Below are 20,368 nucleotides of genomic sequence, written 5' to 3' on the forward strand. Positions count from 1 at the left end.
ATTACAGTCCGCTAAAATTAATATATATTCAAAAAAATATTTGTTAATATGTCCCAAAATCATGGCTCATTTTTTAAGTCTCCTGACTTACCAAACATATCGCAACGAAGGCAAGGGTACAACGCGGCATCGTGAACCTAATAACGTAACGTTTCAGTTACTTTTTTAGTCGCCGACCATTTTATCCGGGGTACGAAAAGAGGTATTAGATCTATCCTGGGTCTAATATGTTATAAAAACATAGTTTTTTGAAAAATGTTCGTAGGTAGTACACAAAATTTACATTTTCTTTTAAATGTGATTTGGGTCATCGTTCTCCCTGGTGACTTTTCTGGTGACCCAAGAGACATCAATTTTATTATGACTCAGGAGACTTTTTTTCTATGCACTTTGATTTTTTTGATGCGCTAATTTTGTAATCTAAAATAACTTTAAACTGCTGATATACTTATATCACTTTGCTGATGAGTGGAAGTGGAATTTAAACTTAATTTATTGTTCTCTCCCTTGACATTTTGGCATACATTTGACATGCTGCAGTGCACTCCTAACGTTAATAAAGACATAATTTTTAGAAAAAGCTTTAGGAAAACTCACTCTTGAGCTTAAAACGATTAAGTCCTTATCATATTATGTTAGATTTTTAGTACAGACCCCAAATCAGTGAAAATGTGTCTTAGCCAACTAAATTTGTCTCTGGGAAAAGTACGATATCCCTAAAAATTGTACGTACATTTCGCATTTTTCTGAAGGAACGGAATTCATAAATTGGGTTATTATTATTTTTTCAGATTATTTGATTGCATTGACATATCACCAAGATAGATAGAACATTTAAGTTACCAGAAGAAAAGCATTTGTGTTCTTTAATAGTGTGGAAAAAGTAGGTTCGATTCCCGGGCGCGATTAAGCGAATTTAAAAAAAAACAACGTGTTGCATTCCGGGAGTGCCGACAGAAGTGAAAACTCAATGACTAGTCCAAAATGTCTGCAGCACTATGTATAATTGACCCATCCTCCTTTCTATTGAAAACTTTTGGTTCCGAAATTGCTGGTCAGTGAGCTTGTTTAAAATTCGAAAATCAAATTTATTAATTATAATAATTTATTTATTTGGTCATGATATTTTGAGTTTTATTCACCAGTACTAGAGTTCACTTTTATTAGCGATTTCATCAAGATGTAGCTTTATTGAATTATATTTGAGTGATATAAAGTTATAATACTGTGAGATCCTCGTATTTCAGCCCGTACAAGATTATAACCTTTTTCATGTAATGTCATTGAGTTTTTCTTTATTGATTTAAATGCCATATAAACCTTACGGTCACATGATCGCCTTACGCTGTCTCGAGTTTATCATTTTTTCCCCACCTCATAAAGTGCCTAGCGCCGCTAAAGAAGTTTTCACTTCAAAAATCTTTGAATGCAGTTGTTTCTTTAAAAAACAATAATGTTTCATTTAAGTAAAATGAGCAAACTTAAGGTTTTAAGGCACTTTCCCTCCAGGGCCCATAATTTTTTTCCACCCGGTAGTAGACAACTATTTTTTTCGACTAAATGAAGTTTTATTAGATAAATCGTTGATCACATGGTTCGTTTCACACATCACATCAAATCGTTTGTCATCACAATCAAAATTTGTCAAAAGTAATGAAATTTATGCCAAAAAAACATAAATAAAACATATAAATTCAACACATTTTTTTAATAAAAATCTTTCTCGATGATATAAAAAAGAACATCGACAAATTATGTTCAAAGAATTAATATCAAAACAGATGTCATAATTAGGATTGGCTACTTTAAGAAAGGGACAGAGAGATTTAATCCTCTCGCTCTGCACGTTTTTCTCATTCCTCCTTGTCAAGCCAAAATAAACTATAAAATGATAGTAACACAGTACATTGTAATATTCACTTTTTCCACGGTATCATGTCATTGTAAATTACTTATGTGAAATTGTAGTGGCGTGCGACTTTCAAACCGGAGGTCACGGGTTCGAACCCCGGCCCGTGCAAGTGAGTTTTTGTAAGTAGAGACCTTTTTTAGTGGTACTTAAATATAATAACTTTTCGTATTATTGAAATAAAATATTTTATTCAAACAAACTTAATAATATAATAATTAAAACGAGTAATATCAATTAGTTTTTAATATTTATTCAATTATTTTAAATTATTTGAGCATGAAACATACTAGATTTATTTTTATCATTACAATAGAAAAAAAGCAAAAAATATATTCTTATAGATATTTTATTTTCAAACAAAAATAAAGCAAAAAGTTACGGTTAGATTCTGATGGCTAAATACCAAACAGCTACCGATACATTTCAATATCTGTCGAAATTTCCTAACCCGTTGTAACTGACAAAGCATAATTTCGACGTAGCATGACGTAGCTAAGCAAACACGCACACATGCGTAACGTATAGGCCTGTAAGAAGGCACCATCATAGGTTTACCTCCGATTCCGTTACTACTCAATGGAGTTACGACTCAACGTTTATTGGATATTAAAATTTTACGTAATTCGGAGCGCTGCGCGAAGTGACATAGGTCTTACCTCTTTGAGGCACGACGGCCATCTAACATTACTGGCATAAAGGATGCATTTATGACTTTGACGCATGACAGAAAGAGAAACGGAACTGCGTAAAATGGGCGTTTGCTGTTGAATTCATAAAATCAAAAATCGATAATAAATCCATCGGTAAAGGATAATAAGTTAATATTTAGTTCTTTGAAAGTTAAGACGAGATGAAAACCTTTGCTGTAAGGTGGGTTGTGCTGGATATGGATGTGTTTTCTAGTTGCACGAAGCTAAAACCGAAAAATGAACACGTAAGTTTGGATTTATTTTCTATCGAGAAAATTTTAAGCATTCGTGTTTCGACTACTACGAAATGTCTTATCATATAGTCAAGAAACATATATCCGAAAATCACTACTGTTTGTTTCCGGGGCTAGCCACTGCCACCTTTCTAAGATCCTGTTATTTTTCGATGCACGGCCTTAACGATATTACAACTTCCTCACTAGTGTAATGCTTGTTGCGCGCTCTATCTAGGTAAGTAGGTACCTATATATAGGTAGGTATGTTATTCTCAAGAACGTTCCCTATTTACCACGGGAAATGTTCTCGCAATGTTCCCCATAAAAAAAACGGAGAACGTTCTGGAAAGCGGCACAAATATGGGTAAGTAACCAAGTAATATATGGGTGTATGGGTGTGGGTATATGGGTAAGTACAAGTGTACTACGGCGCAAGTTTGCCAAGTAGTTGGACTTTTAAGGGGTCTGAATGTTAATTAAAAGTACTTCCTTCCGACTTCCAACAATCAAACATCTGAAACAAATCTACCTGTATCACAAGTAAAAAACTTTTCTCGAAAAATTACTCTACTTGAGGTAGTCGAGAAAATACAGGATTACGAATATTTCAATGTCTATGTAAATCAACACGTCATTTTTAATATCAATACGCCTCCATTCCCGCATTTGAATACAATGGCAATCTACACATATTCTCTTATTCGCGTAGCACCTTTCATCTCTCTTCAAAGAGAAATAAACAAGCCGAGTTGGCATTTCATTACCCCAGCTACGTGTGGTTAGGAAAAATGTTTTTGTTTGCGATAGTTAAGGTACCCATGTGTCTTGGAAAAAAGAAAAATACTATTATATTGATTTTTTCGGTTCTATATGTCAATTACCTTGTTTCAGATTGACGCTCTGATATCGTACTTGTTGTCAATAGCCATCTCGCTAATATCATTCGGAATGACAATATGTCTAGGAAATTGTGAATTTCCTAGACATATTGTTAAGCAACACTGACTTAATATAAAAGAAATAGACACACAAAGCAGAACAAAAACGTCAAGAAATGTGGATCCCAATGACGTTTCGCACCATTTGCATTGATGATAAAAACGCTTACGTAAATTTTGAGTCAAGATAAATGTTTCGTACAGAAAAGAGCTTAATGTCGTAAGCATTAAGTGTCAAATTTGCAAACATAAGTACCAACACTGTTAAAAAATTTAGTCCGATGGCACTAAACGTAACGTATTTACGTCAAACAACGTCAAACGAGAATAATGAACGAATGGAGCCACTTTGGTACACTTTAATATGTATTACTGTACAGGAAAACCAATTGAAGTAATAAATAAAACAAATTTAATTTAATCGGGTGCTCAAATAAAATTAATTCGTGGTTCAAATTCAAACAAATTAAATTTTTAATTCGTAAGTATACGTCTTTAAATACTAATTTCCTTGAAATAAATTCTACTTATTAAATAACTGTGTACCTATTTAAGATCTACATTTACTCATAGCACGGGTGCACGGGGAAATTTAGATACTGATTGGATTTTTTTATAAAGTCTACCTATACTTTATAAAAAAAATCCTGTGGTTGTCACTGTGTTCCGACAGGTTTAGCATTTACAGTTAGTCGATATAAGCCCTTATTGGTGGTGTATATGTCGGAAACAGGGAAATGGGCCGAACACACAAGTGCCGTTTTGCCTTGTTTAAAACTGCATCACCCCTATCTCTTGCTATAATTAAATAGCAGTCCACTTTGCACGTCGCATAGGTTTTCTTGGAAATCTTCAATTTAATCATAATATTATTTCTTATGAATTCCATATAAAAATAAATATTGACCTCACATCGACTCATTAGAATTTTGTTCCTTGACATCCCTTCTTTGGTACTAACAAATTAATTTATTCAAAACCATAAAATTACCACCAGATTACATAAATTATGTAATGCTATCCAAAGAACTAACCGAAAGAAATACATTCCATCCTTTTTCCTTGCTTTATCATTGTTATTTTTACATATTTTAACGGCACATTTCGTAATTGTTGACAACTTCACATTTGAGCGTTTCAAACAAGACTAAACGAAAAAGTAATGCATGATCTGTTTTGACATCACTTTTGTGGGGCCATTTTTGGCGGCTGATTGGGTATCCAGTTCTTTATACTATATCAATGTTAAGCAAGCATAAATTAATTTTCTTACAATGTGAATAGCAACTTGTACTTTGTAACAGCCATGCATTTTGGCTGGCTGATGTTGATATCTTGTATGGAAGTGTCAATTTTCTTATCGCAATTTTGAGGTTGGTCCCATAGTAAAAGTTGCTCAGTATGACCTATACATCGAGTACCCACCCCACTTTCAGTGGTAGATGTAACATGTTGTATAAATATGTTGTTGTATGTGCGTCATATAAATTGTTTCGACTGACTGTAAAGTGGTGGCCTGGCCGGGTATTTGAGGCATACTTATGGTGCGCCTGATGTTTTCCTTGCCGTAATGTAACACATAGTAATCAAAAGTGTCATTTACTGAAGGCTTACGAACATACATCAGTTTTGGAAGTAATCTCCCGAAAGAATTAATCGCTTGGGTTGATATAAATAAATAAATATTATAGAGTCTGTTCGAAAAGAGAAGAGTTGTGGAATGTATGGGGCCCAATACATTTCAAGACTCTTCTCTTTCCGCACAAACACTAGGACATAATTAAATTACACAAGTTGACTAAATTCCACAGTAAGCTCAAATAAGGCTTGTGGTGTGGTTACTTAGACAACGATATCCAATGTGCCCACGAGGAACCCGAAAGATTTTAACTTTTAATTTTTCTATCTATCTATCTTCAGAGTTAAAACTTAAAACCAGTAAAAAAAAACATATTTTTATTGTTACTTAGTGCAAAACGCCTTTTTGATGACGATGTTGCCACATGACTATGACGATGGTACTCCAAATGTCCTTACTGATAGATGTCAAAAAATTACAAGTAAACAGTTCCCATACAAATTGCAGTCCGTCTGCATCGACCCCAGTATCGACCCTAACACTTTGCAAAAACTAGGTTTTACTGCCACTAATAATAAGGATGGTATGACATACTTACTTATGTACTAACTAGAGAGATATTTACTTCGTTTCTCTATAAATTGTGTTGTTTTTTTTTTAAACTTAGACTCATTCAAATACTGGGTGGGCCATTAATTTCTGCAAATAGCTACAGTAAATAATAAAAAAAGAAATGAATCTGTTAACGACTGGAGGGAAATTAGACATTATTTCAGGCCACTTTAGTTGTGCTGGGGCTTCTATGGACACCAGTGAGCTTTTTGTATGAAGCAGTTTTATAAAAACCATGTTTTTTACGTTACGGTGCGTATTTGGGATCAAGTATGGATTACCTAATCCATTGCTGGATTACGCTACGACAATGAGTGTCCAGGTAGGTTAAGTATATACTTATAATAAGTAAGTACTTTAAAAGGGCCTGGATTGAGAAGTTCTGGCTGACTGGTCCCACGAAGAATTAAAGCGATATTGATGTAGTACTTAGTCTTTAAAACCAGCTTAAAACCAATACAGTTACCTAGGAGTGTTTGTTTAAAGCGCTCGTGGTCGTGTACGTACAAACAACTAATATGCAAAGTGCATTTAGGAATAAAGAATAAACATAAAAGGGTTAGAGTTAGAAAGGCATATATAAGGAGGTACTCACGTTTAGAAGTTTTATAAGAAAATTGGACTTATCTTATACAACTTAAAAGCTGCACTACACGCTTACAAATGGTCCTGCAAAACAAGAATAGTACATTACGATACAAGTGCGAAGAGTAGGAAATTCGCATCGAGTGGCAAGTTAATAGTTAGTTACCGACCGAAGGGAGTTACCTTACGGTGAATTACCTTTTCGCACATGTATTGTACAACGTTTTACAGTAGGTACATATGGCTCTTAAATTTTCGACATAGGCACATATTGTGCAAGTTACACCACTAGGGCGGTAGAGCGCCTGTTCCACCTATCCCTACCGGGTTATCTCCACTGGTAGGGATGCATAGATTTTTTTCCATCTATCCCTACCGGTAGTGATAGGTGGAAAAAAAGATCATGTATCTCTACTAAGCTATCCCCCCTGGTAGGGATAGGTGGACTTATTTTCCATTATTCGCTACCAGGAGGGCTAAGTGGACATTTTACTTCATCAATCTCTACTATCTATATTTTTTTTTATTACATTAACATAACAGTCACGTTATGTATTGTGTCGATAATGTAATAAATAAAAAAAGGATATTGCATTAATTGCATACCTTGTCATTTCTTGGTGGTTTTGGAAGATAATTCATCGGGGTTGATTAGATTATTTTAGTATAGTCAAAATCAAATAAAAGATACATCATATGGTAAAAACCCTTACCGGCGAGCTAACGTATTTTAATTAATTTGTATATTTCATTTACATCTCCAAAATATTGCCATATGAAGCTCATTTTACTCAGTCATTTGTACATTCAACATGAAAAAGGTGACTCAAAATGTTGTATGATTTTTGTTCCCAGGGCGTAACGTTCATAAAAAAAATTAAAAGTCAATACAAAAATGAGACGGTCTGGAATTGAGTTTTTGGGGCACATTTTTTCTTGTACGAGGCGTAAAAGTATCATATCTATCATATTTTTGTATCATATCTAGACACTCAAGAAAACACTTCATGTTTAGTAGAGATGAGTGGAAATATTTTGTCTAACTATCCCTACCAGTAGAGATACAAAGGCATAATATTTCCACCTATCCCGACTAAAAATAGGAGCGTCTAAATATGTTCCACCTATCCCTGTGGGGAAAGACGGAAAAAAATCTATGCATCCCTACCAGTGGAGACAACCCGGTAGGGATAGGTGGAACAGGCGAACATATCAAACTAACTTGCACATCGATTTCAGCACAAACTTGATCGGTATCCTGATTTCAAAAGCGGCAGGAGATATATATGGATCTGTATGGATGTTTGCATCAGTGTTGTTGCCTGTTAAAGTTCAGAGGTACCCTCAATTTCTACAATTTTATGTATCACTGTATCCATAATGTACTTACCTATGTAATGGATCTACGTATTTATTTACTTATCGCCCGGAAATGTACAGAAATGACAGACTTTTAAGTTTATTTTTTAGAAGTTGACAGTCAGGTGTCAATTGTCAGCGTAGTGAGATGGAAACATCGCGACAACCTGCCGTGTGCTGCCAACCGTAATTGTGGTACGAGTATATCTCGTAACAGTCATAAAATATCAACAGGAATATTTATTTATTTACTATATAATTTAATATAGGTAATCCTTCATTGCAGCCATAGATTCTGTGACGCAGTTTCCTAGGTATTGATAAACTTTTTACACAGTACGACTGGCCATACGTAAAAAAGTGTTCGGAAAATCACATTATTGTCACACTTCAAAAATTTTATAACTGACACTTTTCGCATTTTTAATAAGTACATCTGTTTGTAAAGACTTACTTATTTGTAAATTCAAATAACAATTGGACAATGCAGTCGGTTGTGACCTTCGAGAAACCATTGCCTCATTTAAGTTTACCGGATTGGGATGCTCGTCTCTACGGGTTAAAGGTAAGTAAAAGATGACCCACGCTATACCGCGCGGGCCGGGGCCGGGCCGAAGCTTCCGGCGCTGCGTTTTCTATGAAAAGCACCACGTGATCACCCATCAGCCGTCATAGAAAACGACATGTCGGACGTCCGGCCCGGTCACGGCCCGGTCTAGCGTGAGTCATTCTTAAATCATTTTTGTTAAAAGTTTTTAGTATTTGATGATAGAACAGAAGCATCAATAAATGTCATTAAGGGCAATGTGGTCAATTCCGTCATAGGGGCTATTCCATCCACTAGCGTTTTTCTCGAATAACGAACAAAATTGATAATTTCATCGACAAAGCAGCGATTGCTTTTAGTTTCAGCAATCAAAAGCAGATGGGTTTTTTCCTGCGATTGAAAAATACGCTCAATATACTCGTACGCTCGTAGACGGAATATGACGAAATGAGCCATAAAAATATATATAATATTTTAAGGTAATTATTAATATTAGATGCCTCAATCGTTTCATTTCGTGTTCATGGCGGTGTGAGGATACTGATAATGTAAATTTTTCGTGTTCGATTGGTGTTAGGCCACTTTTCCTGTACAGCTAGGCAAACTTTATTTTAATGCAGACCATTTTGACTTATCGCCACTAGAATTTAGAGACGCACTGGCACTGCGATACCACAGAACACCTGTCTCCATGCCCAAATCATGTGATGGCTGCGGCAATGATGACTTCAATGTCGAGCACGCCCTCTGCTGCAAAACGGGTGGTTTAACACGTCGCCACAACGAAATAAGAGATCTGTTTTGTGAGCTATGTCAGCACGCTTGGGGGAACGTGGTCAAAGAACCCATCATCACCGAAGGCGACGGTGGACTTCGCGGGGATCTCTGCTGCCGCGGCGTCTGGGATGCACAGAGGGAGGCGTTATTTGATATCCGTGTCGTAGACACCGACGCTCCTTCTTATATCTCACGTCCCGTAGCATCCGTCCTAAAATCCGCCGAAGAAGAGAAAAAAAGAAAATACTCGGACGCCTGTGAAAAGCGTCACGCAACTTTCACTCTCCTCGTCACATCCGTCGATGGAGTCTTCGCTCCGCAAATGTCCACCTTCATCAAACATCTCGGTGAAGCCATCGCTAACCGTTGGGACAGATCCCTTAGCGTAGTAATGGGTTGGCTAAGATCCAAAATTATGATTTCGATAATCCGAGCCACCAGCATGTGTATCCGTGGGACACGGCACAAATTCAAACCCATCCAACATTTCTTCGGTCTCAATCTCTCAATAACGGTGCAGCCATACCTAGCCCGTCTACCTCCACCCTGCACTAGCGCCATGTTTTGTTGTTGCTTATTCTGTTTTTTTATAATTTTACATTTTTGATAGTTAAACGTAAATTCCTCATGCTGAACTTTATTTAAATAGTCGAATTTTGTTTCTCGTTTTCTGTTTATACCTAGGCACTTTTTTTATCAAATAACCTAAATTTAACTACAAAACGCTATACAATAGAACTTTTCCCATGAAACTTCATATAGCCTTGAGCATGTTTGTGAAATGATAAATCATTGTCTCGCTCGGTAGGCCCGCCGTCCCAATCGTTTTGAGGTCGTCCTGATTTCGGCTTCAAATTAGAAAAGTTTTCCTTGTCCCAAACCATGTCAGTGAAATTGCCTTGCAAACAGGAATCGAAAAGCCCCCTCGACATTGATTGTATCTATTTAGCTGTGACGCTAAATCGACACAAGGTACTGTGAAGTATATATTCAGCCGAATTGAGTAGATATAATTAATTAAAAACATTGTTAAAATATTTCAAACAACAGACAACAAGCCGGCTGGAGTGGTATACATTTTTAGATAAATAGTATGTTAATAGTTAATAAATAAGACGTAAGCACAAAGTAATTTATGTAATAATATATCTAGTTGTGAAAAAGCACAACTATTACCATTATCTAAATTTTCGTCAAAACTTCTGGAACTTTATCAGAAAAATAACAAAACCAAATAAGGTAACTTTTTACCGCGTAAAATTTTTTATTTCAAATTTTATCTCATTTCAAATTGTAGTTTTTTTTTAGGTATTTATACTTATTTTATTAATTAAAGTTCAAGCTTGCCATTGACAAGTAGTCTTACTATATTTCAGCAAATAGTGCAGTAAAAAATAATTAAGTAATAATTAATTACTGTTTTATATCGCTTTTAAATATCAAATACTTCCAACGATACTATAAAGTTATTGCTAAAAGTTAAGCGTTTATATGTACTTATTATACTATAATCTTAATATATAAACCTATTACATAGTTAGTTTTTACCACAATAGCTCGTAAAGGCTCTCTTTATTCTTCAAAAACTGATGGGAAAAATTCATTTTGTCCACAAGAGTTTCAAAGTAATTATCATGCAAATTTTGAGTGGTTTCCTCAAATTAGCTGGTGGAATTGATTTTTAAGTGATAAATATTTAAAATTATAAACATGTAATGTAGAGTTTATTTGAATCTGATTTGTAACTTTTACATCAAGTATTTTCCTCGCGTTGGTGAGATGTAAATTACTGTGTTTCACTTGGTAGAAAAATTTGTTTAAAATTTGTTTTCCCCTTGAAACCCACGCAACGTCCAAGTTTCCACTTCTCAAATCTATCGCTATGCTTGTGGGTCAATGTTAGAATCTATCGCATGCTCGGATATCAAAATTAAAGCACGAGGAGTCAAACTACAACTTTGCCCCATTGTAAAACAAATCACTCTTTTGTCATCCCTTTCTAACAGACTAATGTTAAAGTGACGGACGATTAATAGCTAATATTTCATTTCAAGCCGACGCATGTTTATTACAAGCTTTTGTTTACTTTCACCTGTCCCGTTGTCTGTCTGTCTGTAATCAAATCTTGCAAGTATTTGATCTACTTTCCGGTTTCCGATTGAGCTGAAATTTTGCATACACATGTAAGTCGGGTGACAATGCAATATTACGGTACCATCGAGCTGATCTGATGATGGAGACAGGAGGTGGCCATAGGAACTCTGTGATGAAACAACGCAACCTAATTGTGTTAGGGGTTTTTAGAATTGTCTCGATGAGTATTAGTTGTCTGTGGTAAGAAAAGTACAGTCAGCGACAAAAGCTTGTATCAAAAATGAATTTTTGCCAATAACTTATGAATAAATGCACTATGGCAATGTAGTAGGTACATTGTTGCCATCCGTCGGCAACAGAACATACACATATTACATATTTATGAAATACTTTTTCCCCCTGCAGGTGACAGCAGATACTCGAAGAGCAGACGCTTTCGATTTTCGTCACAGCGCCCACCAGCTTAGGAATGAGACCGGGATCAAGACTGATTGGGACAGCTACCATAATAACAACCGTCTTAGAGCCAGGTAACCGTCACAACAATTGGATTTAATCGAATCTAGTCTCATATTCATTTGTTATTAATACAAATTGTAGTGTATAATCCTAGACAACTTTTCGTCTCTATTTGCGCGTTGGCTATAGGTAAAGTAGATGAGCCGGGGGGCGCATTCAGATGTAAGTAATATGGTACCTACATGATATTAATCTTACTGTCTCGCTTATTACTAAAATATCTGGGCGACCGAGCTTTGCTCGGAAAACATACAAAAACTCAAAAATGCGCGTTTGTCCAGAGATAAAACCTAGCTAGATCGATTTGTCGCCTCTCAAAACCCCCATATAGCAAATTTCATCAAAATTGTTAGAGCCGTTTCCGAGATCCCCGAAATATATACCTACCTATACATATAAATAAATAAATAAATAAACAAGAATTGCTCGTTTAAAGGTATAAGATAATAGTGCGAGTGGAACGCTTTCTAAATTTGATATCAAGTTGGTACAGTAGACAATTTACATAACTTACATTCTTAAACGACGCTCTTCTAGTTGGGTTAATCGCTTGGATATCACAGGCTTTTCATGCTCTGAGTTGTTTCATGAACGAAAATGAAATTTCGTACGTCAGAGGAATTAATATATTACAGTCGCCAAATTTAATTTTGCTTGCTGAATTCAGTGTGGTGTGGCTAAACCACTTGTTCGACGTTAGTAAGATGAAAGGGACAGAGCTTTTGAGCGCTCGATATGAAAGTCCTAATTAGTCTAATTACATAAAAACGGATTATCAAATCACGGAAAAAACTTGCCATTTTTGACACAAGCTTTTATTGCTGTCCGTACTTTCCACTCCCAAAGGATTGGTGTCGTCAAAACGAATTTTAGGATCCCAAACTCGTAGTACATGCAGGATTTACCTACTAGTAGTACATGCAGTCTTTGGCGAAGAATAGTTATTTGTTTTCTGAGGTTGTTTTAATATGTGCTAATATTGATAATCGAACCTGGTTCGTAAAGTGGAATCTTGAGCGTTGCGAGAGATTCAAGGCACGAGGGTTAAACAATCTTTGCTACCGTGTAAAATATCAGTTGCTAGCGCATGTGAAAGGGATACTATTTTATTTTACTCTTTTTGAATTCGGTTTTTTTATCTAAGTACTTTAGAAAACTTGTACAAATATGAAATACGTGTTAATGAAGCAGAAGTTCTGTTCTAGTTTTATTCGCCAAAAGTCGAAGACAGAATGAATGAATGAGTGAATGAATGAATGAATGATCTTTATTTTGCACGATATCAAGTAAGAACAATAGGATGTTACACAAAAAAATGTCCGCAGAAGCTAGTTCTAAATAATTTACTCCTTCCAGGGTATACGAGATAGATCAATGGCGATCAACTCTTCAAGAACTTCTAGATCGTATAGACAGAGAGATGAGTGCGCTGAAGGAGGAAAAGGCATCTACGGAAAGAGAGTTGGAACAGCTGAACTTGCCTCTTTTAGTTTGTTCCGAATGTCTTTCCAACAGAGATGGCAGGAGAAGCACGGAGTTAACTTATGATCTTGCCGACACTGAATTAAAGAAGGTAGGTACCTACCGTAAAATATATGTTTGATCATTTAGCAACCGCATTATCACATACCTAATCAGTAATCACATAAATATAAAATTTATAAAGAAAGTTTCATTTTGGAATGAAATTCAAATGAATAAAATCTATGGTAAACATAATTATGTAACATTTCTTCGCCCAAAGAAATTTTACACACCCCCTTTACAATCATGACCAACCATAATCTATTATCACCACTTTTTACGAATCACCGTCCACAGGAACTGTGTGTAACAGAGAGTAATAAAAAGATGCTGATCGATCGGTGTCAGTCAGCTTGGGAGAAAATTAACAAACTAGAGGTTGTAAAGTTTAAGCTCCAGCTGGACCTAAACGATAAGAACGAGGCTCTCCAAATTGACAAGGACATGCTCGGTCTGGATAAAGATTGCGCTAACATTACGTATAAGACGGATTCTCTCAAAACCCCAAAAAGGTTTGTATCTTCTGTAGTTGCAACCCACAAATTCAAATAGAATTTAAAAAAAAACACGGCCAAGTGCAAGGGGGGGCGTGCTCAGTATATTAGGGTTCCGTAGTTACCCTTCTAAGGGCCACTTGCACCATCCCACTTACCCGGGGTTAACCGGTTAAACCTGGAGTTACCATGGTTACCAGTACTTTTTGACAGTGGGTTAACGGTTTAACCGGTGGGTTAGTGGGATGGTGCAGGTTGCGCTAAGCGGTTAAAATGTTAAGAACTCAGAATTCAACCTCGAAAACTAAGGTTGCTTTTTATTTAAGTAGGTACCGGGACTTCCTCGTTCAAGTAACTTGTAAAAGCATTCTGGGGAAGTCACGTAGGTTTGTTTGCGAGTACTTGAACTATTATTGTCAACCGATTCATGTTGTAGTTATTTGCTAAGTAATTGGCAGGAGCAGAACAGGTTCTTTAAAAAAAATATTTCTAGCTAATACTAGTTACTAAAACCTTTGTTATGATCATGATCCCGATTGTCAAGTTGCTTTCTTTATATATTCCTATTTATTTCAGAATGATAACCTACGATCAATGGCTAGACCGATGCGAAGCCACTAAAAAAATGGCAGTAGATGAACTTCAAGAAACTCTAAGCCTCCGAGAGTCGCTCTTTGTAGCTAGAGGCCGCGCTAGGAACCTCCTGCAAGCTCAAAAGGACGCCACTAATTACATGTTGCGTAGGCGTATCTATGATACGCAACGGGCTAGGAATGAATTAGATTGGCAGAAACTAAAGGTAGGTATGTACATTCTGCCCTGCTTATCGCAAACGCAGTACTTTGCATGAGGGTTTTCATGCAAGTACTGCACCCGCGATAAGCAGGGCAGCATTGTGCAACGAGGGGGTACTTAAGTACCTAAAATTTTGCAAACGAGGTCGAGGAGGGCGGAGGAGGGGGGAGGTCTGGAGGTTTTGCTCGAGTTTGTAATATTGATCAATATTTAATAGCGTTCGTTTTGGATTTCATTTGTAATGTTTACGGTAAGCCTTTTACTGGTAGCAGTTTTTTTAACCCTCACTACGCTCGTGATTCAGTTTTTTTAACCGTCACTACGCTCGTGATTCAGTTTTTTTAACCCTCACTACGCTTGTGATTCAGTTTTGAAATCCTTCGCTTGCTCGGGTATCAATATTAGCACGAGGAGTTAAACAACAACTTTCCCCCTTGTGAAGCAAATAACTAGGTATTACTTGTTAATTTACGCATGTTACTTTCGTCCGCGACATCAGTTGTCTTTAGGTACCGTACTTTGGTGGTTTGGATCAATAAAATTTTAGGAATCTGACGAAATTTAGGCGCAATCAAGATGATGCCACCTCGGATAGTACTCCACACTCTGTTAATTAGATCTGACTCCAAGCTAAGTTGGTAGCAATTTAGATAGCCCAGACGATGCAAGTGTTAAGTAAACGTCATAATTTCATAGGACTTTGACGTTTAAAATGACGCTTGGTCTGACTTTATATATTCAAGTCTTAATTTATTTTATCATCATACCCATAAGTACCGATGAAGAAAAGTTTGTCTACTTAACAGATGGAAGAAAATATGGACAAGCTTGCCACAGAACTAAAAGTAATAGGGGAGCAATTTACCGACAAGGTAAACGCTTTGAAAGTGGCCGAGACCCGCCTGGAGACTCGAGGGTACCGACCAGGCTCCGAGCTGGCTGCAGACGAGGCGGATATCGGGTTGAAAGAGGAAGTGCGCAATCTAAGGGAAACCATCAGGCAGTTGCAGGAAAAACTCGACTGTGGCAAGTAAGTTAAGAGTCAAGTACTGACGACTGCATGACGACTGGTCTGGCCTAGTGGGTAATGATACTGCCTGTGAAGCCGCGGTCCTGGGTTCGAATCCCGGTATTTGTGTGATGAGCACAGATATTTGTTCCTGATTCTTGGGTGGTTTCTATGTATTTGTATATTATAATCGTTGTCTGAGTACCCACAACACAAGCCTTCTTGAGCTTACTGTGGGCCTTAGTCAATATGTGTAAGAATGTCCTAAAATATTTATTTATTTATTTATTTTAAGTCCGACTATATTTATTAAGCACTTAACGCGTTGAATGATGAATGCTAATATGACATTCATTTTTATATGGAGTAGCTGTCACGTAAAATTTTTGTTTGAGGTTTTTTGAAGGTTTAGCATAATAATTGATTTAGAAATGAAACATTTAAGTAATATATTAAGAATCAGAAATGCTTACTGATCATCAATTCTAGTTTTAGTTATTAGATCCGTTTCCAATATTATACTGATATTATGATACTGATCTGTCAGTGTCAAAAGTGCTATTTCTTCAACCAAAAACGTCTAGAATAAGCTTGTTATATAGAATAAAAAGTTGAACACTTTGGCTTGAAAAACGCTAGTAAAATAGGTACACTGTTTCCCAATAACAACCATGCGCCTTCAATAGGGACACCATCGTTCCTCATTATCGGGTGGTCGAACATCGTTACCTATCGATTTTATCCATTAACTAGCTCCAGGACTGAGAGTAGCGATTATTTCCCGAAAATCGAGTTTTACTGGAAGCAATATTTCCATTCGCAAAATTTACCATTTTATTCTTTCTGACTAGCTTCCTTTCCCGGAAGCATTTTTAACCAATTCGCATATTTTCCTATTATAATTATATTTCTATAGCTTATTTTCCTGATACGTTTTCAAACCATTGGAATAGTTTGGATAACTTTTCTTATTATCTGTAATGTACATCAATATTGTTCAATAAAATATGTTGGTTTTGGCGATCGCCGGCCGCTACCGCGGCACGCTCGCTTCGCTCGCTCGGCTTCGCGCACTGTTTTGGTCACAGTTCACCTAACACACTCCTCCTCGCTTCGCTCGTCGTCGTACCTAACTAGGCTCTGTCAAATGACACTCTTTAGTGATTGTAAACAAATGAAATATAGCGGGAAATTATGCGAATTGTTAGAAATCCTGTTAGGGAAATAATCTATTGAAAAATAAATATATAGGAAAATATGCGAATTGGTTAGAGATGCTATTGGGAAAGGAACCTATTGAGAAATTAAAAAGTGGTAAAATTTGCGAATGGCAGAAATCGCAACTAGGAAAAAACGATTTTCGGAAAATAGTAGCACCACTCCCGGGGCTAAGTAATGGAACCATAACTAGATTTGAGCTCAAAATATCGATCCGCGGAAAGCGTGTTACGTATATTATCGCTGGCAGGATTATGCTGTGAAATGCTAAGTCCCAGGGGGAACGCTTGACATTTCTTCAACCAAAAACGTAACTTTTGACACTGACAGATCAGTATCGTATTGAAGACAAATCTACTCGTAATAACTAAAACTAGAATTAGCCTGTTATATGTATGGAATCATTTATTTATTTATTTTATTTATTGATCAAATAAGTAACACAGCATTACAGTATAAAACCAAGGCACTGTGAAACTACAAAATATAAAAGAACTGATACAAAGAAAAACAATATACATAAAAATGAAATTAACTAAATATTAGATTTGGGCGACGACGTAACAGCGCGGCTCCGTAGCGTCGTCTGACTCGTCGATCATAAGTTGTCAAAGTTGAAAACGCTAGTAAAATACACTGTTTCCCAATAAAAACCGTGTACCTTCGATAAGCACCATCGTTCCTCATTATCGGCTGTGGTCGAACATTATTACCTATCGATTTCATGCACTAACTAGGCCCAGGGCTATTGGAACCGTAACTAGATTTGAGCTCAAAATAACGATCCGCGGAAAGCGTGTTACCTACATCGCTGGCAGGATTATACTGTAAAATAAAAAGTCCCACGGGGAAGGTCTTAGGTCGGTTTATATAATTTATTTACCTAAACTGGGAACTAAGAATGCCTTTTCTATCGGTATTTGGGTTTACCTTTGAGTCACCGACATACATTTAGTCGGATATCAATTCATCGAGAACGTTTCAAATATGTTTAGGTTTTCAATTGATGTACGAGTAATTTAGTAAGCGGAAATACGTTACACAATTTATTATTTCACATTGTTTTTAAATCATATAAGGCATATTTCGCACAAACTCAGTTTCAGTCTTGTGCTGGATTACAAGCAAGCAAGCCTTCTCCGCATTTGTAACACAACATGCTTTTCTGGTAGCAACTAGGCTTTGTTTTTGATCACTGTATGTAGGCGCAATCTCGTTATGCTGTCAAGATGATAGGGTAGGTTGGGAAGTGATTGAACAGTTATATATGGTAATATCTGGGAGACCGAGCTTTGCTCGGAAAACATATAAAAACTCGAAAATGCGCGTTTTCCCAGAGATAAAACCTAGCTAGATCGATTTTTCGCCTCCAAAAACCCCCATATAGCAAATTTCATCAAAATCGTTAGAGCCGTTCCCGAGATCCCCGAAATATATATAGATATAATTAAATAAATATATAAATAAATATACAAGAATTGCTCGTATTAGATAAACTATTACAGTTAGATACACTTTTTCCTGCAGCCACACTTTATTCATATTTACCCGTTTTAGACAAAACTAAAAATCATTTTTGAAAACATAAAACAATCTTATATAAATAGTTTTATTAACTAGTACATATAAGCTTCATTTACAACGAACAGCATTATGACTCAGTGCGCCTAATTTTTTTCTTGCCTGCGGGGTTCTAATGTGATGCCTAATAAATTATTCTTATCATGCAGGGTAGGTTCAGCCACCCTCGGAAGTCGCTGTACAATTTTAGTAGGTACTTTATCGTAGTTAGGTACACACAGAAGGCTACGTCAGATAAAAATTGTTACTTTAAAAAATTACAGTTCATTAAGGTCCTCAGTCACGGGACATTTTACAGCTCGTTCAAAAACTCCCGACGAAACGGAGACGATAAATTTAATAAGTGTTTATGGTAGAAGGGTGTGTGTGTATTTTTATTAGAGTACGCGTACCGTTTTTCTCCAAAACAAATCGACCCATTTAATTCAGGTTTTCTGTAAAAGATTTGTAATAAAGTACTTTTGATCCAACCAGATGGCGTTGTTGATTTTGACGGTTATTACGTCTTTAAGTTACTGCTAATAATTAACCGTAAGAAATAAAAAATAGCTACTTATTTAATATTTTTACAAGCTTTAGTTTTAGTTTAGTTCCAAAAAAATATATGACCCATTTTTCATTTTACTTCATTCAGCAAAGATTGTATTTGTTTCTCTGCTTACCTACCTGTTTATTGTTTTCATTTTGACCTCGTTGATAACGATGCATGGAAAAATAACTAAAGTACCAATCCACTTTACCAATACTTTTCTTCTACTTTAGTTTAATTGCACCGTAACGTTAAAGTATATATCAAATTTATATTTACCTGACCGTAACCTTCAATTTTAGGGCTACGTACAACGCTCTCGAGGCAACTTCTATCAAAATTGCTATGGATCTGGCTGACAAGAACCAGTCTTTGGAGACGGACACTCGCGCCCTGGAAATGAGGGCGGCCCTGGAGCCCAAGAAACCTACTGGCACCGACAAGAACCTGGTTCTCGCCAGCATGGCTGATGAAGTTCCCAAAACAGAACTTTAACAGGATGATCTAAAATTCACCTAGAACACAATTTTGGATTATTTTTTGATATCTCTTGACAACACCTATGATGACGTAAATATCGCAAAATAGTAGTAGCAGCAAAAATATTTTTTTTTTATGGAGTCCATAATTTTTTTTAATAATTACAAAAAAAAAACTAAAAAATGCTTTTGACAAGTCCTCACTTCTTTCCAGACATTTCAAATCAAAGGATTACGCTTGGAAAAGAGAAAACAGGAAGAGAGTTATGAATGTTATGATAGCTCGCGTTAATATCATTTTTTACAACAATATTAAAATTTGATCACCATGATGTCTCGAATTAATATTTAAAATGTCAAATTTTTTGCATAAAAGTTACAGTTTGATTTAAGATTTTTTTCCCTTTCTGGCAATAATTTGGCTGTAATTTCGTATTGATTTCCGTCCCCAGGAAATTTTCTCGGTCGCCGCCTGGAACATGTCTCGAGATCTTTCAAAAGTTACGAAATTGCCCATTTAACTTTTACTTTTGTCAATCTAGGTGCCGTATTTTGTGAAAATTGTTAATGTTGCCTATTGTGCTATTATTTATATACTAATAGATAATTATATAAAGATAAATATGTTTTTATTTCTTATCAAAATACATTAAATCAATGTACGAAGATGTTGCACTTTTTTAATGTATGATATAAAGTTGAGCCCATCCTGGACAAAACGAGCTTTAAAATCTTTATATACCTAATATATATATATATATATACATATATACTATTATAAACGAATAAAAAGCAATACCTTAGATCTAAATCCGAGTATAATAAATTATTGTTATCAGTGTTACCTAAAGGTTCCGTTTTTGTGATTCTTGCTACGAAACCCTAAAACTCT

At 36.0% G+C, this 20,368-nt stretch overlaps 1 protein-coding gene across 1 annotated transcript; it reads left to right on the forward strand.

Moving 5' to 3' along the window:
* Nucleotides 1–8,347: 8,347 nt before the first annotated feature.
* LOC134658352 (tektin-B1-like) lies at nucleotides 8,348–19,550 on the forward strand. Its single transcript, XM_063513984.1, has 7 exons — nucleotides 8,348–8,475; nucleotides 11,734–11,858; nucleotides 13,204–13,420; nucleotides 13,669–13,883; nucleotides 14,442–14,664; nucleotides 15,467–15,690; nucleotides 19,300–19,550. Exons 1-7 carry the CDS (start codon nucleotides 8,395–8,397, stop codon nucleotides 19,490–19,492), a joined length of 1,278 nt encoding a protein of 425 aa, XP_063370054.1. The 5' UTR covers nucleotides 8,348–8,394; the 3' UTR covers nucleotides 19,493–19,550.
* The last annotated feature ends 818 nt before the right edge of the window (nucleotides 19,551–20,368 follow it).

The sequence above is a fragment of the Cydia amplana genome, chromosome 2, assembly GCF_948474715.1.
Source record: "Cydia amplana chromosome 2, ilCydAmpl1.1, whole genome shotgun sequence".
NCBI lineage: Eukaryota > Metazoa > Arthropoda > Insecta > Lepidoptera > Tortricidae > Cydia > Cydia amplana.